The sequence below is a fragment of the Liolophura sinensis genome, chromosome 7 (genome assembly GCF_032854445.1).
Source record: "Liolophura sinensis isolate JHLJ2023 chromosome 7, CUHK_Ljap_v2, whole genome shotgun sequence".
Taxonomy (NCBI): Eukaryota; Metazoa; Mollusca; class Polyplacophora; order Chitonida; family Chitonidae; genus Liolophura; species Liolophura sinensis.
The window spans coordinates 22,102,621-22,121,369 of NC_088301.1; the positions used below are offsets into that span (position 1 = coordinate 22,102,621).

An 18,749-nucleotide genomic window follows, 5' to 3' on the forward strand; every position below is an offset into this window, starting at 1 on the left:
TTTGATTTTGTAGTGGCGGCTTATTTGTTAGGGGAGGGGGGGGGGGGAATTGTGAAAATTTATGGATATAATCCTGGTATATATATATATATATATATCAACATTATGAAAAAAATGTTTTAGCCACCTTGCAAAAAGTAGATTGCAAAGTAAAATTGTAATCCAGGTTTGCTGATGTCCACAGTTATTGTGTTTACAGGTGCTTGTTTCAAACTAAAGGACCCGGCGTGGGCACTAAGCATGGAGAGCTGTTTGAAGTCGCTAATCCACTCTTACTGCTGTGACAACCACAGTGATGAGGCTGTTTTGGAACAAATCTTTCACAGGGTTTGTCCAGAGGGGAGAAGACCCTCCATTATCGTCAGGAAATTCAAGGTCAGTGCTTTTTAAGAATTTCAGGTTGGTAAAGGAAAAAAAAAGCAAATAAGAAAGCTTCTGTCATGTTTATTTGAATGTTATTTAACGCCATACTCAAGAAGTTTTCACTTATATGATGGCAGTCAGTTTTATCGGTGGAGGAAACTGGAGTGCCTTTGGCACGTTAGCGATGAACTTTCGCCCTGACTGGAAGAAAAGTGGTTAGTTGTTTCCATTAGTCATTCTGGATTATGCTCATTAGCCATGTGAGTCAGATTTGTGCTCTTTCAGCAGGGGTAGTTGACAGAAGGCTATTAACCCCTCTGCCTGAGGAGAGTGGCCAAATATACGAATTGATGTGGTGTCAAGCGCATGAAATTTGTACAGTGTTGTATTGTATGTGCTCAAAGATTTATGACTCCGTAGTGTGGAGAGTGTGGAGTTAAACCACAAGCGTATCAGATAAATATATACTACAGTGGTCTATGAAGATGAGTTTTATGGGCACTGTGCTGCAGTGTATAGTGTGTGTTCTTTATATATCTTGAATTTTTCTTTGCAGAACCAAATGCATGATGTGTCAAAATACGTGAGTTGGAAATTTTTTTTACCTGAGATGATGTTTGTTTGCAGTACTGTTATCCTCTATTTACAAAAGTGTTGTTCAAGAAGAGATAAGCACAGGGAAATTTTCTTTTTAAATCATCAGCTTTTGCACTATTGGAAATATTTTTCAGAATGGCTAAACTCCAGGCCCTGGGATCACAAAGCGTCTTAGACTTGTGTAAAAATTTTAAATGACATTAAAATTAGTATTTCCAGTGTAACAAGCTCAAAATATTGCTTGACGTGTACATTTTTGGTATGTTATTGTGCAATAAATTTCAGCTAAAATAGGGGAAAGGAACTTACTAAATTTAATAATTAAAATTTTGTCTTAAAGTCCAGGATTAGGCTGTGACCCTGGGGTGAGAATGGCTTGATTTCATCATGTGTGCCACTGAAAAATTGTGTCACGTCCAGGTTCTTCTTGATGGTTTTACGAGAAAGAAAGTGTCAACATGAAGTGTGAAGCACTGGTAGAAAGACTATTGAAAACTGTATTTGAAAGTTTTTGTCACAGTCTAAAGTCAGATCTAGTAGCTGCTACTTGTACTGCTGCGGCTCTAATTAGATATTGAGTACGGCATAAAACAAACAATCAAACAATTCAATCAGAATCTAATTAGGCATATTTTATATACTCTGCCGTCATGTTACCAGTTGAATATTGACGGAATGGTTGCTTAAACCCTTAGGTGCTGGTTCCGCTTAAACTAAAAAGGGGGTTTATTACAGTCATGACTTGTTAGCTTTGGATCTATTTCGTAAGATGAGATGATATTACTGGTGTCAGTATTGAATCTTAACTTTCCTGCAGGCTTTGATGTTACACGGGATCATTACGTGGGAGTGATAAGCCTGTTCTGTTTGATGTCATTCCTTAATGATAATGTGTCACCAGTGGTTAATTTTGATAATGATAATATTCCTGCCCTGCTTAATCTTGTTACAAAGTGATAATGTGCCTGCTCTTTGTGTGTTTAATGTAGTAATAATGTGCGTGCTGTGATCGATCTCGTTACATAATGATAATGTGCCCTCCGTGACTGATCTTGTTACATAATGATAATGTGCTCTCCGTGGCTGATCTCATTACATAATGATAATATGCCCTCCGTGGCTGATATTTTACCTAATGATTAAGGGTTTAACACCGCCATGGAGGTATTTGTTGTGTAACCCGAGAGATTTGATGAGATACGAAACAAGGTTCAGCGCTATCGAGTTACACAACGAATACCAAGAGAAAGGTGTTAAAGTCTATTCTACCTAAAAATGAAGAAAATGTGCCAAATCTGCATACATGTATTTCATGCTGCTATTCTGTTTTACCCCCTCCTACTCGCAGTTGACCTAGATATGTCAAAGCTGCGTATGTATGATGTCGTGTTTTATTATTTCAGGACATAGAAATGTAAAAGTTCACTGTGCATATATTATGACGTCATACCGCTAAGCTCAGATTGGAAGGTCTTGAAACAAATGTTTCTTTTTTTCAACGGCATGGCCTCTCGATGTAAAATATAAAAAATCTAAAAACTAAAGTGATGTCTAAAAACTGTGCGAAATGACACTTTTATCACTGAAGGAAATTCCGGAAGTTCACGTTGATATAAATCATAAAAGTAATTTACCAAGTGAACAAACTCAAATTCTTTTATTTGTAACAGTGAACAACCTGGAGTCATATTATTTCGGGAGGTAAACGTCCTGGCCGGTGTGTTGAAGTTGTCTGAAAGGTCATGTCTATTTAATGCGTACATGTATATTTGCACACGGCCCACAACTAAAAGCAGGGTAGAATAATGTGCCCTCCCTACTTGATCTTGTTACATAATGATAATGTACCTGTTCTGTTTGATCTTGTTACAGAGGGCAGTCAGTGACCGTTACCAAACAGCCCTGCATTTAGTAGATACAGATGATCCAGTCATTCTTAACTGTCTAATTGATCAGGTAACCGCACGCATACATGTATCTATATGTGCAAGGACAAGAATGTTGATCAGCCAGTACATGTGGGTGCATATGCATGTGTGATAATGCATATGATAATGCATATGATAATGTAACAGTGTAGTTTTGGTTCACCTGTGTTGGAATTTTTGAAATGTAAACTACACTGTAAACATTCTGACAAGTAAACAGAGACATGTCCCGATTTACCATACACTGCTCTGTTGCTCCCACTCTCCCATGTTAAAGCAAATCTGTCCTCATTAAAAAACTGGTACTAACCCTGAACCCAACTCTCCTTGCATCTGGTATCTTCGTTCAAACACCCAGTCTGGATAATCAGCTTTATGGCTGATTCCAGGTGGATAACCCCCCACGTGTTGACCTCTCAGTGATGACAGGGCATTAGATTGCAAACCACATGTTGCCCAAACTGAGACAACAATAGCCAGAACCATCTTATAAACAAATGCCTTTTTGTACGTTTAATTTAAATTGACAAAATCAAATTCAGAATATTTTAGTGCTGAAAGTAAAATTTTGATGGGCAAACTTCAGTCTTCCCTGGCACCAGCACTGCATATGCTGTGTTACATGTACCTGTCTAACACGAGGCCTGGAGCATACACGAGCATAGTCCATCTAGATGGACTCAGTGTGCTAGTTTGAAATTCTGACATTCATCATAACACTAAGTCCATTGCTGACTCTCAAACAAATCACCGCACATTTGCGCACTCCAACTCAATGGAGCCGTTCTCAATGAGATCCGCGCTCACATGCACTTAAAAGACAACTTCTTTTTCATGTCTTTTGGATTGAATTAAGAAAGCTGAAGTTGTTCTTGTGCATGGCAATCAAAATATAATAGGGTCATTTCAGCCAGCTGTTGTAGTGGCCCCATTGGATTATTTTGAAAAAATTCTTAAACATACCTTAGCATATATGAGGAAGGTTTGCCAAGGTATAGCTCCAAATTCTAAGTGGTTTGTGGGATATGGCCTTTTAGAAACACCATATACTGTTCATTTTCAACAGTCTTGAAGTGCTTATTTGTTCTGGACGCATTTTTAGATGACTAATTTCCTATTCAAGGGGACTATTTGTTTGGAAATCCACTTACTGGGTTTTTTCTACCCAGGCTATGCCCTCAGAAAGGGAATATATTAAATACTTTTTGAGATAAATGTAAACATCACACTTTGATTAACGCTTTTATAAAATTTCATATTTTCAGTGAGCTGCATTGGTTCAGGTGAAATATATAGGAGATCTTTGTTACCTGGTTCATGTTATTTAGGTACATGGTCACTTGCACAAGAAAGCTTGACCACTTAAGAACTTTATCTTTGATGTTAGCCAGCTATGGAAGAAAATTCAAGAGTTGTTCTCAGCTCCTTCTACTGAAATTAAATTTTTTAAAAGCTAATCATATGTTTATTGATCATTTATGTACATTATACATTGAAAATGTACATATCTGTTTTAAAATTTAACAAAAATTTAGTGTGTTAATTTTTTTTTTCATTGGATATTTGATTGAATACCATGTTGGGAAAATAAGTCTATCAATATTTCAATGAAAATATATAGACAGAACTGTCCGAGCAATCAAATTCCGTGCCGGGCAACCTCAAAGACAGGGTACTGGGCAACCTTAAAATCCTTAGTATTGAGCCCTGCCAAACATTCTGAAATGTAAGCTTCTTTATTTCATCTAAAGTTTGACTTTTCTCAGTGACATGTGTCTCTTGATTGATGAGTAATTCATCAACCTTATAGGGCCGTCTCAGAATTTTTTGTTCTGTATCAGAATCTTGGTCTTCAAAAAGTAACAATTTAAGGCCTTTATGTTGCTCTGAATATGTATTTTAGATGACATACAGTACATTGTAAACTGTGTTACACGTAATCTGCAGAAAACTGTCAGAAGTGCAGAAGGAAACATCAGGAGTTGAAGTATTCTTGTAGAGTTTGACATAAATGGTTGCTGTATTGTTTTGCAGAGAGGTGTAGAGAGTATTCTGCTGATTAAAGATAATAACGAGGCCAGAAGAGTTATGCAGAGTTCACCACCAAGAAACACTAACGAGGTTTGTCGCCGATTCATTATCTTGGTCAAATAGGACTTACGGCACATTGAGGCTAATATGACAACAGAAGTTTACTGTCGTTTCCATGTTTGCTTGGCGTAATTCATTATCTTGGTCAAACAGGACTTACGGCACATTGAGGCTAATATGACAACAGAAGTTTACTGTCGTTTCCATGTTTGCCTGGCGTAATTCATTATCTTGGTCAAACAGGACTTATGGCACATTGAGGTTAATATGACAACAGAAGTTTACTGTCGTTTGCATGTTTGCCTGGCGTAATTCATTATCTTGGTCAAACAGGACTTACGGCACATTGAGGCTAATATGACAGCAGAAGTTTACTGTCGTTTCCATGTTTGCCTGGCGTAATTCATTATCTTGGTCAAACAGGACTTACGGCACATTGAGGCTAATATGACAACAGAAGTTTACTGTCGTTTGCATGTTTGCCTGGCGTAATTCATTATCTTGGTCAAACAGGACTTATGGCACATTGAGGCTAATATGACAACAGAAGTTTACTGTTGTTTGCATGTTTGCCTGGCGTAATTCATTATCTTGGTCAAACAGGACTTACGGCACATTGAGGCTAATATGACAACAGAAGTTTACTGTCGTTTCCATGTTTGCCTGGCATAATGTCATGCAAGAACATGTGGTGTCACCCATTATTTGGCCACAAATACACTGTTCTTTCAAACGCTGATGATGTTATTCCAGTGTAATTTGTCTTATTTGAGGTCTTATCTACCTAACTCATGTCTCATTAGGAATACTATCATGTCTGATCAGAAAGTTTGACGGAAACTGCCAGATTTCGTTGTTTGAGGACTCTTCATTTATATGGGGTAAATAATGTTACTTACATGTATTATAGGTCATTTTGAACCATGATGTTACTGTAATTCTGCAACCTTTCACATGTTTGCAAGCTGTTTTATTCAAGAATATTCTGAAGGCATTATTCAGTGCAAAATTATACTTTTTGTGAAGCCTTTAAATTGGCCCATCCAACCATTGTAGTTTTGACTTCAATATCAAGTTTAAAGTGTGCATAAATTGCACTGAAAATTGCTGTTTTCATGTGCGAAAATGTTGAGGAATTAGGTTAGTTCTCCTATATCGGATTGCCTTCATGCCATTTTAATATCTCCACGTGATGGCTCTTGAAACTGAAGTAACACTTAAATCCCATGAAAGCAGACAATTTTTGCTGTTTGCAGGCTTTCACAGCCCAGGGAGATCAGCTGTACTGTCGTCCCACATTCAGATACTACTCCTACGAGAAGAACACAGCCAGTTCTTGACGGCCAATGTGGAGGAGAACATTGCTGCATGTGCGGCCGAGATCGAGGCGCTGACAGGCGATTTGCATGCAGTGCAGGGCCGCGTTCGCGAGGTCAACACTGCCATCCAGGATAATCAGAAGCAGGAGAGACACACAGCTGCGCAACTTATGAAGATACGAGACACCATCAACAAAATACAGCTGGTGAGTCGCCCAGCACGGAACTGCTGGTTTGTCTGATACTGAAGGGAAGTATACTGGTGGGTTCACTGCTTGTCCTTAAGGTGACAACAATTTTAGCTCGCCTTTATGAATTAATGAGAGGTATTGTGAGAAGGGAATCTGATAGTGGCGGTGTCGGTGTCCAATTTGGTTAAAGTTTTTGGCCAATCAAAGGATTGCAGTGGCCACTCATGGCACGCACAGCTAATTGACACAGACTTAATGGCGCACAGACTCCACAACTACACTGCTCTGCAACTAAACAGTCATAGTTGTGACAGTATAATAATTTGGCCTTTCTTGTTCATTTAGTGGCAGGATCTTAGCACTATCTAATTAGAAAATAATATCTGTGTATGAAGGTGTCAATCATTCTACTTTATTGTGGTTAGATGTCAATATTTGAACGTGACTTGAACATTGTGCAGTTTTATGAACTGCTCAAACAGGTAAACTACCAGTATTCTTTGAATGCCTTGTATTTTATATTTTACAGGTAGGGAGAACTAAAATAAAGAACACTAAAATATCAAAAAAATGAAATTATGTTGTCAGATATTGATGTTTTTAAGATTTTCATGTTTTTAGGATTTCATGTTTTTCAAGGCTGTCATGTCTTCAGCAGGACAAATTGCCAAGGGTAATCCACATTTTCCACAAATACAGGATTTTCAAGTATTATTTTTATACACGTTGCTGACATTGATAAAAGATATATTCTGCTGGAAAACAACACATAAAACTATTATGGCTTAAGTGAGTCAGTCGAAACTCAGTTTTTCTAACTGTTTTTCCAAAATGGTTTGTGATATTGGAGAGGAAACTGCTGTGTGGCTTCACCATGAGAATTTATGGTTCGGGTGACCTGTGATATTTTATGAACAAAACTATGGCCGTTTTGTTGTGTTATGGACTGAGTAAGTGGCCTCATGAAGGACCCACACAAACAGTTGCCGCTGTGTTCTACTGGGTTTCCTCCCACCATAATGCTGACTGCCGTCGTACAAGTGAAATGTTCTTGAGTACGGCATAAAATAGCGATCAATAAATAAATAAATAAATCATCTGTCAGAAAAAGATATTTATGTAGATGTATTTGTTTGTGTTGGATAGGAAATCAATGAGCTGAAGAGTATAGAAGACCCTGTTCCTGTAGATGTGGCCACCCTGGTAAGTGGAAGTTAACGTCATACTCTCAGCGGGATTTTGGCTCAGTACTGCTTATCATTATCTCAGAGACCCCCCCCCCCCCCCCCCACTAACATGAAGACTGCTAAACACTGTCCACAAAAATAAGCTTTCTAGAATTTTTAAATTTATTTTATTTTTATTATTTATTTCTTGGAATTTTTTCTGAAAATTTCCCCCCAAAATCCTGTGGTAAACCTATTCTGACCATAATGGAATCAGTGATGTCACATCAGGTTTTTTAATATTCCTTTATCATTTAAAATGCATATACATTGTCCCTATAGGTCTATTACTGGATGCCCTGAATGGACCTTAAAACAGACTATTCCAACCCAAAACTATGAATGTGACATCACTGATACTGGTGTTTACTGACATCTGTTTCCTGACACGTCTTATATGTGGACTTGTTCGTCCTTTTTTTTTTGTCAGAATTTTTTCAATCTGTAGCATAGGAATTTAAGAAAAGTTTATTATTTGGGGAAAACAATTTTGGAGCCCATATCAGTTACTCGGACCAAAACATGGCGGTATACTTCCCCGTTCTGGGAGAAAGTTTTCTACCCAGCTAGAAAAGTGGCTCAATTCTTCGCTCAAGTAAATGTTCATCGCATTTAAGTTTGTAAACTATAAAGTACTATTTCAATGGAAAATGTCACTGAATCAAAATTCTTTTTGTATGTGTCAGCCTTATGTTGGTTTACTGTGTAATGATTGTTACAAATGTTCTCTACCACAGGCATTGATGGCGTCTGCATCAGACAGCTAATTTGTGTTAATATCTTAATGAGGTTTTAGCTCTATGAATCACTCTGCTTGTTGAATTTTCAACATCCCATCTTTTAATAAGAACCATTCACTTAGGAAGTTCAAGATGGCATCAAGTTTTTGTGGGGTGTTGTTGCTGTTTTAGATTTGGGCTTGTTTAACATGTTCATGTGCGAGGAAAGTTATGTGAAGTGTTACTTTTGTGATACAGGAAGAGGAAGTGGAAAGTTACAACGCACAGATTGAGAAACTTGGGAAACAATGCGAACCTAAAAAGGCAGCCGTGGAAAGCTCCAAGGCAGAGGTTGTGAAGGCTGAAGCGGAGCTGCGCAAACTGGAACAGCAGATGACAGAGCTTAGAGAGAAAGGCGACCCTATTCTGGTACGTTGTCTGCTCTGAGCTTTACCTGTTTACTGCAGAATTCTTGAGAACAGACTATGATCTGATTTAGGATGACAATATACAACCTCAATTCCTCAACAATTCAATTCCTACCTCAATGAAAGAGTAACTTTCAGCACATGTTATGCACATTTTTAGTTTGATTTTAGAGACAGAATTACATTGGCTAGTTAGGCCAGTTCCAAGGATTCAGAAAAAGTATAATTTTAATAGTCAACACTGAGTAATGCCTTCAGAAAATACTTGATGATGATGTCATTTGGGGTGAAAATATACTAAAGTTGACTGTGGTGTGTGGATGATCGTCCGATTGGAATGTCAATGTACTGTTACTGTATGGGATATCCTGTGGTGTCTGGATACTGGTCTGGTTGGGATGTCAATATACTGTTACTGTATGGGATGGCCTGTGGTGCCTGGATGCTGGTCCAGTTGGATGTCCATGTACTGTTACTGTATGGGATATCCTGTGGTGTCTGGATACTGATCCGGTTGGGATGTCAATATACTGTTACTGTATGGGATGTTATGTGGTGCCTGGATACTGGTCCGGTTGGATGTCAATGTACTGTTACTGTATGGGATGTCCTGTGGTGTCTGGATACTGGTCCGATTGGAATGTCAATGTATGTTACTGTATGGGATGTCCTGTGGTGTCTGAATACTGGTCCGGTTGGGATGTCAATATACTGTTACTGTATGGGATGTCCTGTGGTGTCTGGATACTCTTACTGTATGGGATGTCAATGTACTGTTACTGTATGGGATGTCAATGTACTGTTACTGTATGGGATATCCTGTGGTGTCTGGATACTGGTCCAGTTGGGATGTCAATATACTGTTACTGTATGGGATGGCCTGTGGTGCCTGGATGCTGGTCCAGTTGGATGTCCATGTACTGTTACTGTTTGGGATGTCCTGTGGTGTCTGGATACTGGTCCGGTTGGGATGTCAATATACTGTTACTGTATGGGATGGCCTGTGGTGCCTGGATGCTGGTCCAGTTGGATGTCAATGTACTGTTACTGTATGGGATGGCCTGTGGTGCCTGGATACTGGTCCGGTTGGGATGTCAATATACTGTTACTGTATGGGATGTCCTGTGGTGCCTGGATACTGGTCCGGTTAGATGTCAATGTACTGTTACTGTATGGGATATCCTGTGGTGTCTGGATACTGGTCCGTTTGGGATGTCAATGTGCTGTTACTAGCATGGGATGTCCTGTGGTGCCTGGATACTGGTCTGGTTGGATGTCAATGTACTGTTACTGTATGGGATGTCGTGGTGTCTGGATACTGGTCCGGTTGGGATGTCAATGTACTGTTACTGTATGGGATGTTATGTGGTGCCTGGATACTAGTACCATTGGGGTGTCAATATATTTTGACTATTGGGGGCCTCTGTGGTCGAGGTGGCTAGTGACAGACCCCTAGCTTCAAACAAAAAGGGGGAGGGTGGTATTTTTCAAAAAAGGGCACTTTTTAGCACGAGTAATAGCTTTTGAAAGTGATAAGTAAATATTCAAAAGATATTTAGCAATAAAATAGCCAACATATCGAGTTGAAGTGATTAGTTGAAGCAGAAAATTGCAAGTCTCAGTTTTTCAGAAAAGTAAAAACATTTATAAGCTTTTCATTGGATGTACTAACCATGTGGGAAAAATATTTCTCCCTGTTACAATTACAGTGTATACTTGTTGAAAAGAGCAGACAAGATGTCCTAGAAAATAGAAAAGTGTGTGCTCACAGCAAGTGTTTAGTGCTTTAGGATATTATCCTAAATGAACAAACAAATAATTTATAAAACCACTGATGATTACAGGGACCTTATTTACAGCCTTGAAAAAAATAACTGATAAAAAGAGCTTTACTTCTGATTTTAAATTACGGACAATAGTTACAGGTGCTAGTTGTAGTATGTGACTAAATAAGATAACTTTGGCCTGAAATTGTCAATAAAATATTACGCCTGTTTGCTATATGTCTGTGTCTATACATACTCCATATAAATTGAGAATTTGGTCTAAATAAATAAAGGCAACTCTTTTATTAATAAAGAGGGGCAATTTGACCTTTTGAATTTTTTTGCAGATATTGTACAACAGTGGAGATATTTTTAGTAAAATATATGAAAACTCATATTTCTAGACTTAATATTGTCTAATAAAAGAACTATGTAAAGTTAATAAAAAGTCATGAAAATCTGTAGTATGCCCGCTTGGTGGGAAAAACGGAAATCAGTTAGAGGAAAATGAAGATATGATCCATTGAAGTAAAGTTTCGTGTTTCAAACACTGCATATTCCAGTATAATGTTTGTATCAGTTCTCTGACATAAAAACAACAATAATTTACAAGTATGAGTGTTTTCACAACGAAAAAGTGAATCAAAACAAACAAGACCGACACTGGCCCAATGGGTGTGGTTGATCTTTAGCTGTGAAACAGCTGAGCTTAAACAATTCAACAAATTCAATAATACTCTGACTTGCCTAATCTTAATCAGTTGTGGCATTCTGTTCTAGTTTTTATGTTAAACAAAGAGTGAGCCTCTGAGTGTTTTATTATCTGACAATTTGACACACTCAGCTGACTGCTCGAAAACTGAAAGTAATGAAAATGAGGCTGTGATGGAGGCATTTCTAACGGGTTTACTCATTGGTGCAATTGAGACGATTGTCCAGTGAGCGTTGCCATTCTAATCATATCTGTCAAACAACTGTGGTGGATACTTTTGACACCTTCATGCCAAGAGTGAATTGATTTGATAATAAATGTATGGCGGCCAGCCCTTAATCTCAAGGTACAGGGATATTTACAGCCCTCTAGAGGGGCAGGGTGCATGGTGAAAGGGGCACTGCCCACCTTTGCTTTGTGCAAGCGAGGGATCTGAGTGTGTCAACGCAACGCATTGACCCAGGAGTCTCTCTCCTGGGTGCTGTGAGTCCATCTCATGATGGCTTCCTCTCTGGTGGTACGTGGGATGGCCTGACCGCAACCTGCGGATGGTCAAGTGTAAATTGACATTAGAGCCTAACCTAACAATAAATAGTATCTTTTTGGAATTAAATAGCTTGTGTTTGGTACCTTAGCTGTTCTTGTTGCCTCATTTTGATCATAAATTGGCTTCAAATACAAGTTCTAGAACACTTGTAGAAAACAGTCAACCTTTCACCAAAAGCCCTTACATGGTGATTTATGTTAAAAGAATTTATTAACACGTAGGCAAACATCTGAATTTTTTTTTTGTATAGTGGAGTCTGAATTTTCTCTGTTTGTTACCCTATTTCCTCAACCCTTTCACTTATGAAAGGGCAACTTTCAGTGTAATATATGCACATTATTTCTTTGATTCTGGAGACAAAAGTACATGGGTTGGATTGACGAGTTTCTGGGCTTCACAAAAAGTATAACTTTAGCAGTCAATACAGAAAACTGCTTTCAGAATATGTTTAAATAAACACCTTGCAAACATGCGAAATGGTTAAAGAATTACAGTATGTTTTCGCCTGAATAACTCACTGTTTTGACATTAGACCTTCAACTATTTTCCCCATTGGATAACTTAATGGACAAAACCTATCGTTCTTGGCCTGTACTTCTTGTTTCAGCCTTGTTGATGGATTGTGTGGTCATTAGATCATTATTTACCTTTACAGTCTTGTTGAAATCTTGGTATCAATTTGCAGGATCAATCCAATGCCATTGCACATGACATCGAGAAGGCCCGACATCACAAGGCCCATTTCACCCAGAAACTGAAGGAACAAGAGAGAAAAATCCAAGACATCAAGAAGACCATTGAGAAATACCAAAAAGAGCTAGATGTAAGTGTAACTCCACAGTTTGGTGATGTTAATGTCCTCTTTACAGTTCATTTCAAGACATTAGTATTTTAGGAGTAAAAGGCTTCACGATTTTATGGTTTGGCAGCTAGAAAACGTGATAATACCTTATTCATTCCATTTAAGGAGCCAAATTAGGTATCAAATATATCATTGTCCCCTAGTTAAAAAGAATCATTTCAAGCCCTGGGGACCCTGGGATCACGAAGTCATCCTAAACTAATCAACTTATGTCAGAATTTGAGTTCACTTAAAATTGTTGTTTCATATGTAATGTCGTTACGTATAAATAAAAAAATAAAAAAAATATTTCTTGACAATGTAAATTTGGGTAAGTTATTGTATTTAAAACAAATCTCAGCTAAAATAACAGGAAAGAACATAGCAAGTTTAATGATTGAAATTTTGACTTTAGTGGTTTGTGGTTTAGTGATCCCAGGCCCTGATGTAAGTTGTGATATGCACCCTCATTGGCTCATTCCCGCCCTCAATTCGACTTGGATTTTAAAGTGAAAACGCTTGTCAGGTGCTTACCAAAGTGCAGTGGTTTACTCCCATGTTTCCAGCCATAAACCAATAAGCCATAAATCAAAGAAATAAATAGTAAAAATAAACTATTCTATTGCTATTCAGTTTTAACTAAACTTTTTGCCTCCTTGTATACACTTACAGTAACATGTAACATGAAACAACGTATATAGACATGATTTGGTCTAGGTAATATTTCATCACTACATCATCAACTGCATACACCAACTGCAGTGCAGCGTAATGACCCAGGAGTCTCTCACCAATGCGGCCGCTGTGAGTTCAAGTCCAGCTCATGCTGGCTTCCTCTCCGGCCATATGTGGGAAGGTCTGTCAACAACCTGCGGATGGTCATGGGTTTCCCTTGGGCTCTTCCCGGTTTTTTCCCACCATAATGCTGGCTGTCGTCATACAAGTTAAATATTCTTGAGTACGGCGTAAAACACCAATGAAATAAATAAATAAATAAATCAACTGTAGCAGGGGGTCATTTTTGATGGCCATTTCAGTCTGACATTGCCAAGGCTAAACAGATCTGTCCTGAGCGGATTCAGACGCGGAGGAAAGCTCATGACTTGGACAGTGAAATCAGTGAGATCATGAAGAGGATAACAACTGAGGAGAAAAGGTCTGTGTCAATACAATGTGTCTGTCTAGTGTGAAGTCAGTGTAACTGTGTATTATAAACACAGTGTAACTGTATCATAACACAGTGTAACTGTGTATTATGAACACAGTGTAACTGTATCATAACACAGTGTAACTGTATCATAACACAGTGTAACTTTGTATTATAAACACAGTGTAACTGTATTATAAACTGAATGTAACTGTATTATAAACACAATGTAACTGTATCATAACACAGTGTAACTGTGTATTATGAACACTGTAACTGTATTATAAACTGAATGTAACTGTGTATTATAAACACAGTGTAACTGTATCATAACACAGTGTAACTGTGTGTTATGAACTGAATGTAACTGTGTATTATAAACACAGTGTAACTGTATCATAACACAATGTAACTGTGTATTATGAACACAGTGTAACTGTATTATAAACTGAATGTAACTGTATTATAAACACAATGTAATTGTGTATTATAAACACAATGTAAATGTGTGCTGTGAACACAGTATAAATGTATACTATAAACTTAGTGTAACAGTGTACTAAAAACATAATGTAACTTTGTATTATAAACACAGTGTAACTTTGTATTATAAACACAGTGTAACTTTGTATTATAAACACAGTGTAACTGTATGAAGGACTGTGAGCAGATTTAACTACATGATATATTATTTGTCACTTATCTGTACATCCTCTCTGTACTACACCTCATCTGTCTGTCACAAATAAGACCAAATTTTCCAGACCTTTATGCCAAAAACCTTCATCGAAATTAAATTGACACTTATTACCTAGCTTCACCTTAATGAAGTGCGAACCAAGTTGGGGTTGTGGGTTGTTTTGTCCATTTTTGACAAAATTATGAAATATCTTTTACAAAATTCTCACCATTTTTGTCAAGTTTTGGACTTTGACACTTTTAAAGACTTTTTGTCATAAGGGTTTTCTGGACTTTATTCCAAAAGAGTTTATCACATTGAAGCAACCTTGGTATAACATTTTCAACTTTTGTCCGTTTTTGTGGTGTTGTGGCTTTAAAATATTTGTTATTCTGATTGCTCAAATTAGTAGTCGAGAGAGATAAGCAATAGAAATAGACGGCAAGAATCCTTGTTTAATGGTAATATGCTAAATGCTAAAAGTGTACATCAACACTGTGTGAAGGTTAGGGAAAGCATGAAACCCTTAGGAGCTTTGTCTGAAGGTTAGTGAAAGCATGAAACCCACAGAAGCTTTGTCTCAGGGTTAATGAAAGCATGAAACGCATAGAAGCTTTGTCTGAAGGTTAGTGAAAACATAAAACAAGTTAAAGCTTTTTCTGAAGGTTAGTGAAAGCATAAAACACATAGAAGCTTTGTCTGAAGGTTATCAAAAGCATGAAACATATAGAAGCTTTGTTTGAAGGTTAGTGAAAGCATGAAACATAAAAGCTTTTCTGAAGGTTAGCGAAAGCATAAAACAGATAGAAACTTTGAAGGTTAGTGAAAGCATAAAACACATAAAAGCTTTGAAGGTTAATGAAAGCATAAAACATGTGGACACTTTGTATGACAGCTGGCGAGAAAATAGAGGTCAACTTTTGTCGGAAGGTTGTTGAGAACATAAAAATCATAGAAACTGTATCTAAATACTCTTGCCTGAAGTTTAGTGAGAAATTATAACACAATTGACAGCTTGTTATTAGATGTAAGTAAAGCTTATTAGCTACATTGTCACACGTCGAGCAATGTGTACGAAGTATGTGAAAGGTAATGAGACCTCCAGAGGAATATAAGGAAACTGTGTGAAGGCTAATGAAACTGTATGATGAATATACATGTACTGTATGAAGAGTAGTGAAACAATGGAGGGGATGTATGAAGAATCGTGTGAATGAGACGTGTAAAAACTGTATGGGAACTGTATAAAAGAAATTGAAAAAAGAAAAGACTGGTAATACATCAAAGCTGCACAAGATAATATACATGTATATGAGAATAATGTCTGGGAATTATGAAAGTTGATGAGGATACTTGCAGCCTGCAGATAGTCGTGAGTTTCTCTCGGGCGCTGTTTGGTTTCCTCCCGTCATCATTCTGGCCGTTGTCGCACAAGTGAAAAATTCTTGAGTGCGGTGTAAAACACTAATCAAATAAATAAATAAATAAAACAACAAGAAATTAAATGAAAAAATGTACTAATATTTATGTAAACTATGCTTCTGACAAATGTGAAATCTGTACATCATGTGGAAAAGTTTGTCAGATAATTGCCAAAGGGCAGTGGTTTACTCCACCCATGTAACTGTATGCCAACTTATGAACATTCTTGGGTATTTTTTTACACACTAATCAACCAGCATCAACTGTACAACCACATATTTTAGATACCCACCTCTTTTTATTTCTTTCAACTGATATAATTTTGGTGAATATGTTGATAGCCGTGGGAACCAGGAAGAAATAACTCGAAAATACCATGAAACGAAAAACGCCTTTCTGAAAATCCACCGGGAGATTGTTCAGCTCAAAACATTCATCAAGGTAGGGAGTTGTAACATTCATCAAGGTAGGGAGTTGTAACATTCATCAAGGTAGGGAGTTGTAACATTTATCAAGGTAGGGAGTTGTAACATTCATCAAGGTAGGGAGTTGTAACATTCATCAAGGTAGGGAGTTGTAACATTTATCAAGGTAGGGAGTTGTAACATTCATCAAGGTAGGGAGTTGTAACATTCATCAAGGTAGGGAGTTGTAACATTTATCAAGGTAGGGAGTTGGCATCTTAGCTCTGTAATTGTCTGAGAAAATAGTATTTCATTTTTTTTTTGGGGGGGGGGGGGACATATTTGACAACGTGAAGTTGATATTTGAGTTATACTTTTAGTTTTCAATATCTTTGGCTATAGACAAGAATTCTTTTTAAATAATTCAGTGCTATCATGAGTTATCTTGGAAAATTAATAGCTATTGGTTCTTTGCATTGTGATCTCCATAATAAGTGAATTATTGTGTAGTGAAATGCCTAAAACCATTGTACCACCAGACTAAGTAACTGTTCAAGCTGTGAAATGATCTTTTTTATTTTTTTATGTTTTTTATTTTCTGGCACATGGTGCTTTCCTATATCTGACCGACACTGAATTACAATGTGATGTACCAGTACTGTAAATTTTCAACCTTTTCAACCACTGAAGCACTTTTTTCAGTGGAATTTATGCATATAATGTTTATGAAAATGATGATATTAATAAAATGATTTGTTTGTGCCATTAAAGATGCAATCTTCCTGTAACTGTGGAAATTATTCCTCTACACCCCATAGTTCTCTCAAAATATTGGCCACAGCGGTGGTTGAAAAGGGTAAAGAATTAGGTTAAATGGTTATGGTTAAAACATTCCTCAAACAAAACTGTTGCCAAAATTTAATCTGAACACTTTTGTTGACATATTAACTATTAGCGCAATGTTAATCTTTTGTTGCAGTGCTTAAGAGAGTCTATGTCTGTTCGTGTAAAAAGACACGAGATATTAAAGGCCTCAATATCCTGGAGGACTAAGTTGCATTTCCAGCATTACATATTATCCTCCCAGTTAGAGGGCAAGTTAATTATAGACCACAGTAAAGAGGAGTTAAGTCTATGTGTAAGTCGTTTATGAGTGGCAAAGGGAGATAACTCTTACCGCATGACGGTCTGTACTCGGTTCTCCACCCTTCCAGACTGACTCCAGCAGAGTGTTTTTACACAAGAAATGAATGGCAGTGAACATCAAAATAGAATCTTCAAAAACAAGCATCAGTGAACAATGGTCCATAGTTTCAGCGCAGTTACTACAGACACCTACTTAGTGAATGCACTGTATAAGCCAGTCATTACCTCACACAGTCAAAGTACGACATCAGCTAGTCATTACCTCACACAGTCAAAATACTACATCAACCAATCATTACCTCACACAGTCAAAATACGACATCAGCCAATTATTACGTCACACAGTCAAAATACGACATCAAGCCAGTCAGTACCTCACACAGTCAAAATACGACATCAGCCAGTCATTACCTCACACAGTCAAAGTACGACATCAGCCAGTCAGTACCTCACACAGTCAAAGTACGACATCAGCCAGTCAGTACCTCACACAGTCAAAGTACGACATCAGCCAGTCATTACCTCACACAGTCAAATACGACATCAGCCAATCATTACCTCACACAGTCAAAATACTACATCAAGCCAGTCAGTACCTCACACAGTCAAAATACGACATCAGCCAGTCATTACCTCACACAGTCAAAGTACGACATCAGCCAGTCAGTACCTCACACAGTCAAAGTACGACATCAGCCAGTCAGTACCTCACACAGTCAAAGTACGACATCAACCAGTCATTACCTCACGCAGTCAAATATGACATCAGCCAAGCATTACCTCACACAGTCAAAATACTACATCAGCCAATTATATGTCACACAGTCAAAATACTACATCAGCGAATCATTTACCTCTCGCAGCCAAAATACTGAATCAGCCAATCATTACCTCACACAGTCAAAATACTGTGTTAGCCAATTTATAGACCTATCCCACACAGCCAAAATACTGTATCAGCCAATGAATTCATTTCGCAGTCAAAATAATGTGTCAGCCAATCATTACCTCACACAGTGAAAATATTGTATCGGCCAATATATATCCCGCACCCTCAAAATACTATGTCAGCCAATCATTGTCAAATATGAGTCAAAATACTGCATCTGTGAATCTAATCCTCTCAAAGTCAAACTATTCTTCAACAGGGTTAAATACACCAATCAAATAAATTAATAAATAATTAATATTTTACATCAGCTGTAGTTCTCAGTTGAAATTCT

At 37.6% G+C, this 18,749-nt stretch overlaps 1 protein-coding gene across 1 annotated transcript in view; it reads left to right on the forward strand.

Moving 5' to 3' along the window:
* LOC135469783 (structural maintenance of chromosomes protein 6-like) overlaps positions 1-18,749 on the forward strand; it is a 46,794-nt gene that overhangs the window by 19,273 nt on the left and 8,772 nt on the right. The window contains 11 exon segments of the mRNA XM_064748379.1: positions 200-375; positions 920-946; positions 2,833-2,916; positions 4,923-5,009; positions 6,236-6,299; positions 6,302-6,504; positions 7,636-7,692; positions 8,693-8,863; positions 12,573-12,710; positions 13,766-13,884; positions 16,318-16,417. Coding sequence (XP_064604449.1) covers positions 200-375; positions 920-946; positions 2,833-2,916; positions 4,923-5,009; positions 6,236-6,299; positions 6,302-6,504; positions 7,636-7,692; positions 8,693-8,863; positions 12,573-12,710; positions 13,766-13,884; positions 16,318-16,417 — 1,226 coding nt within the window.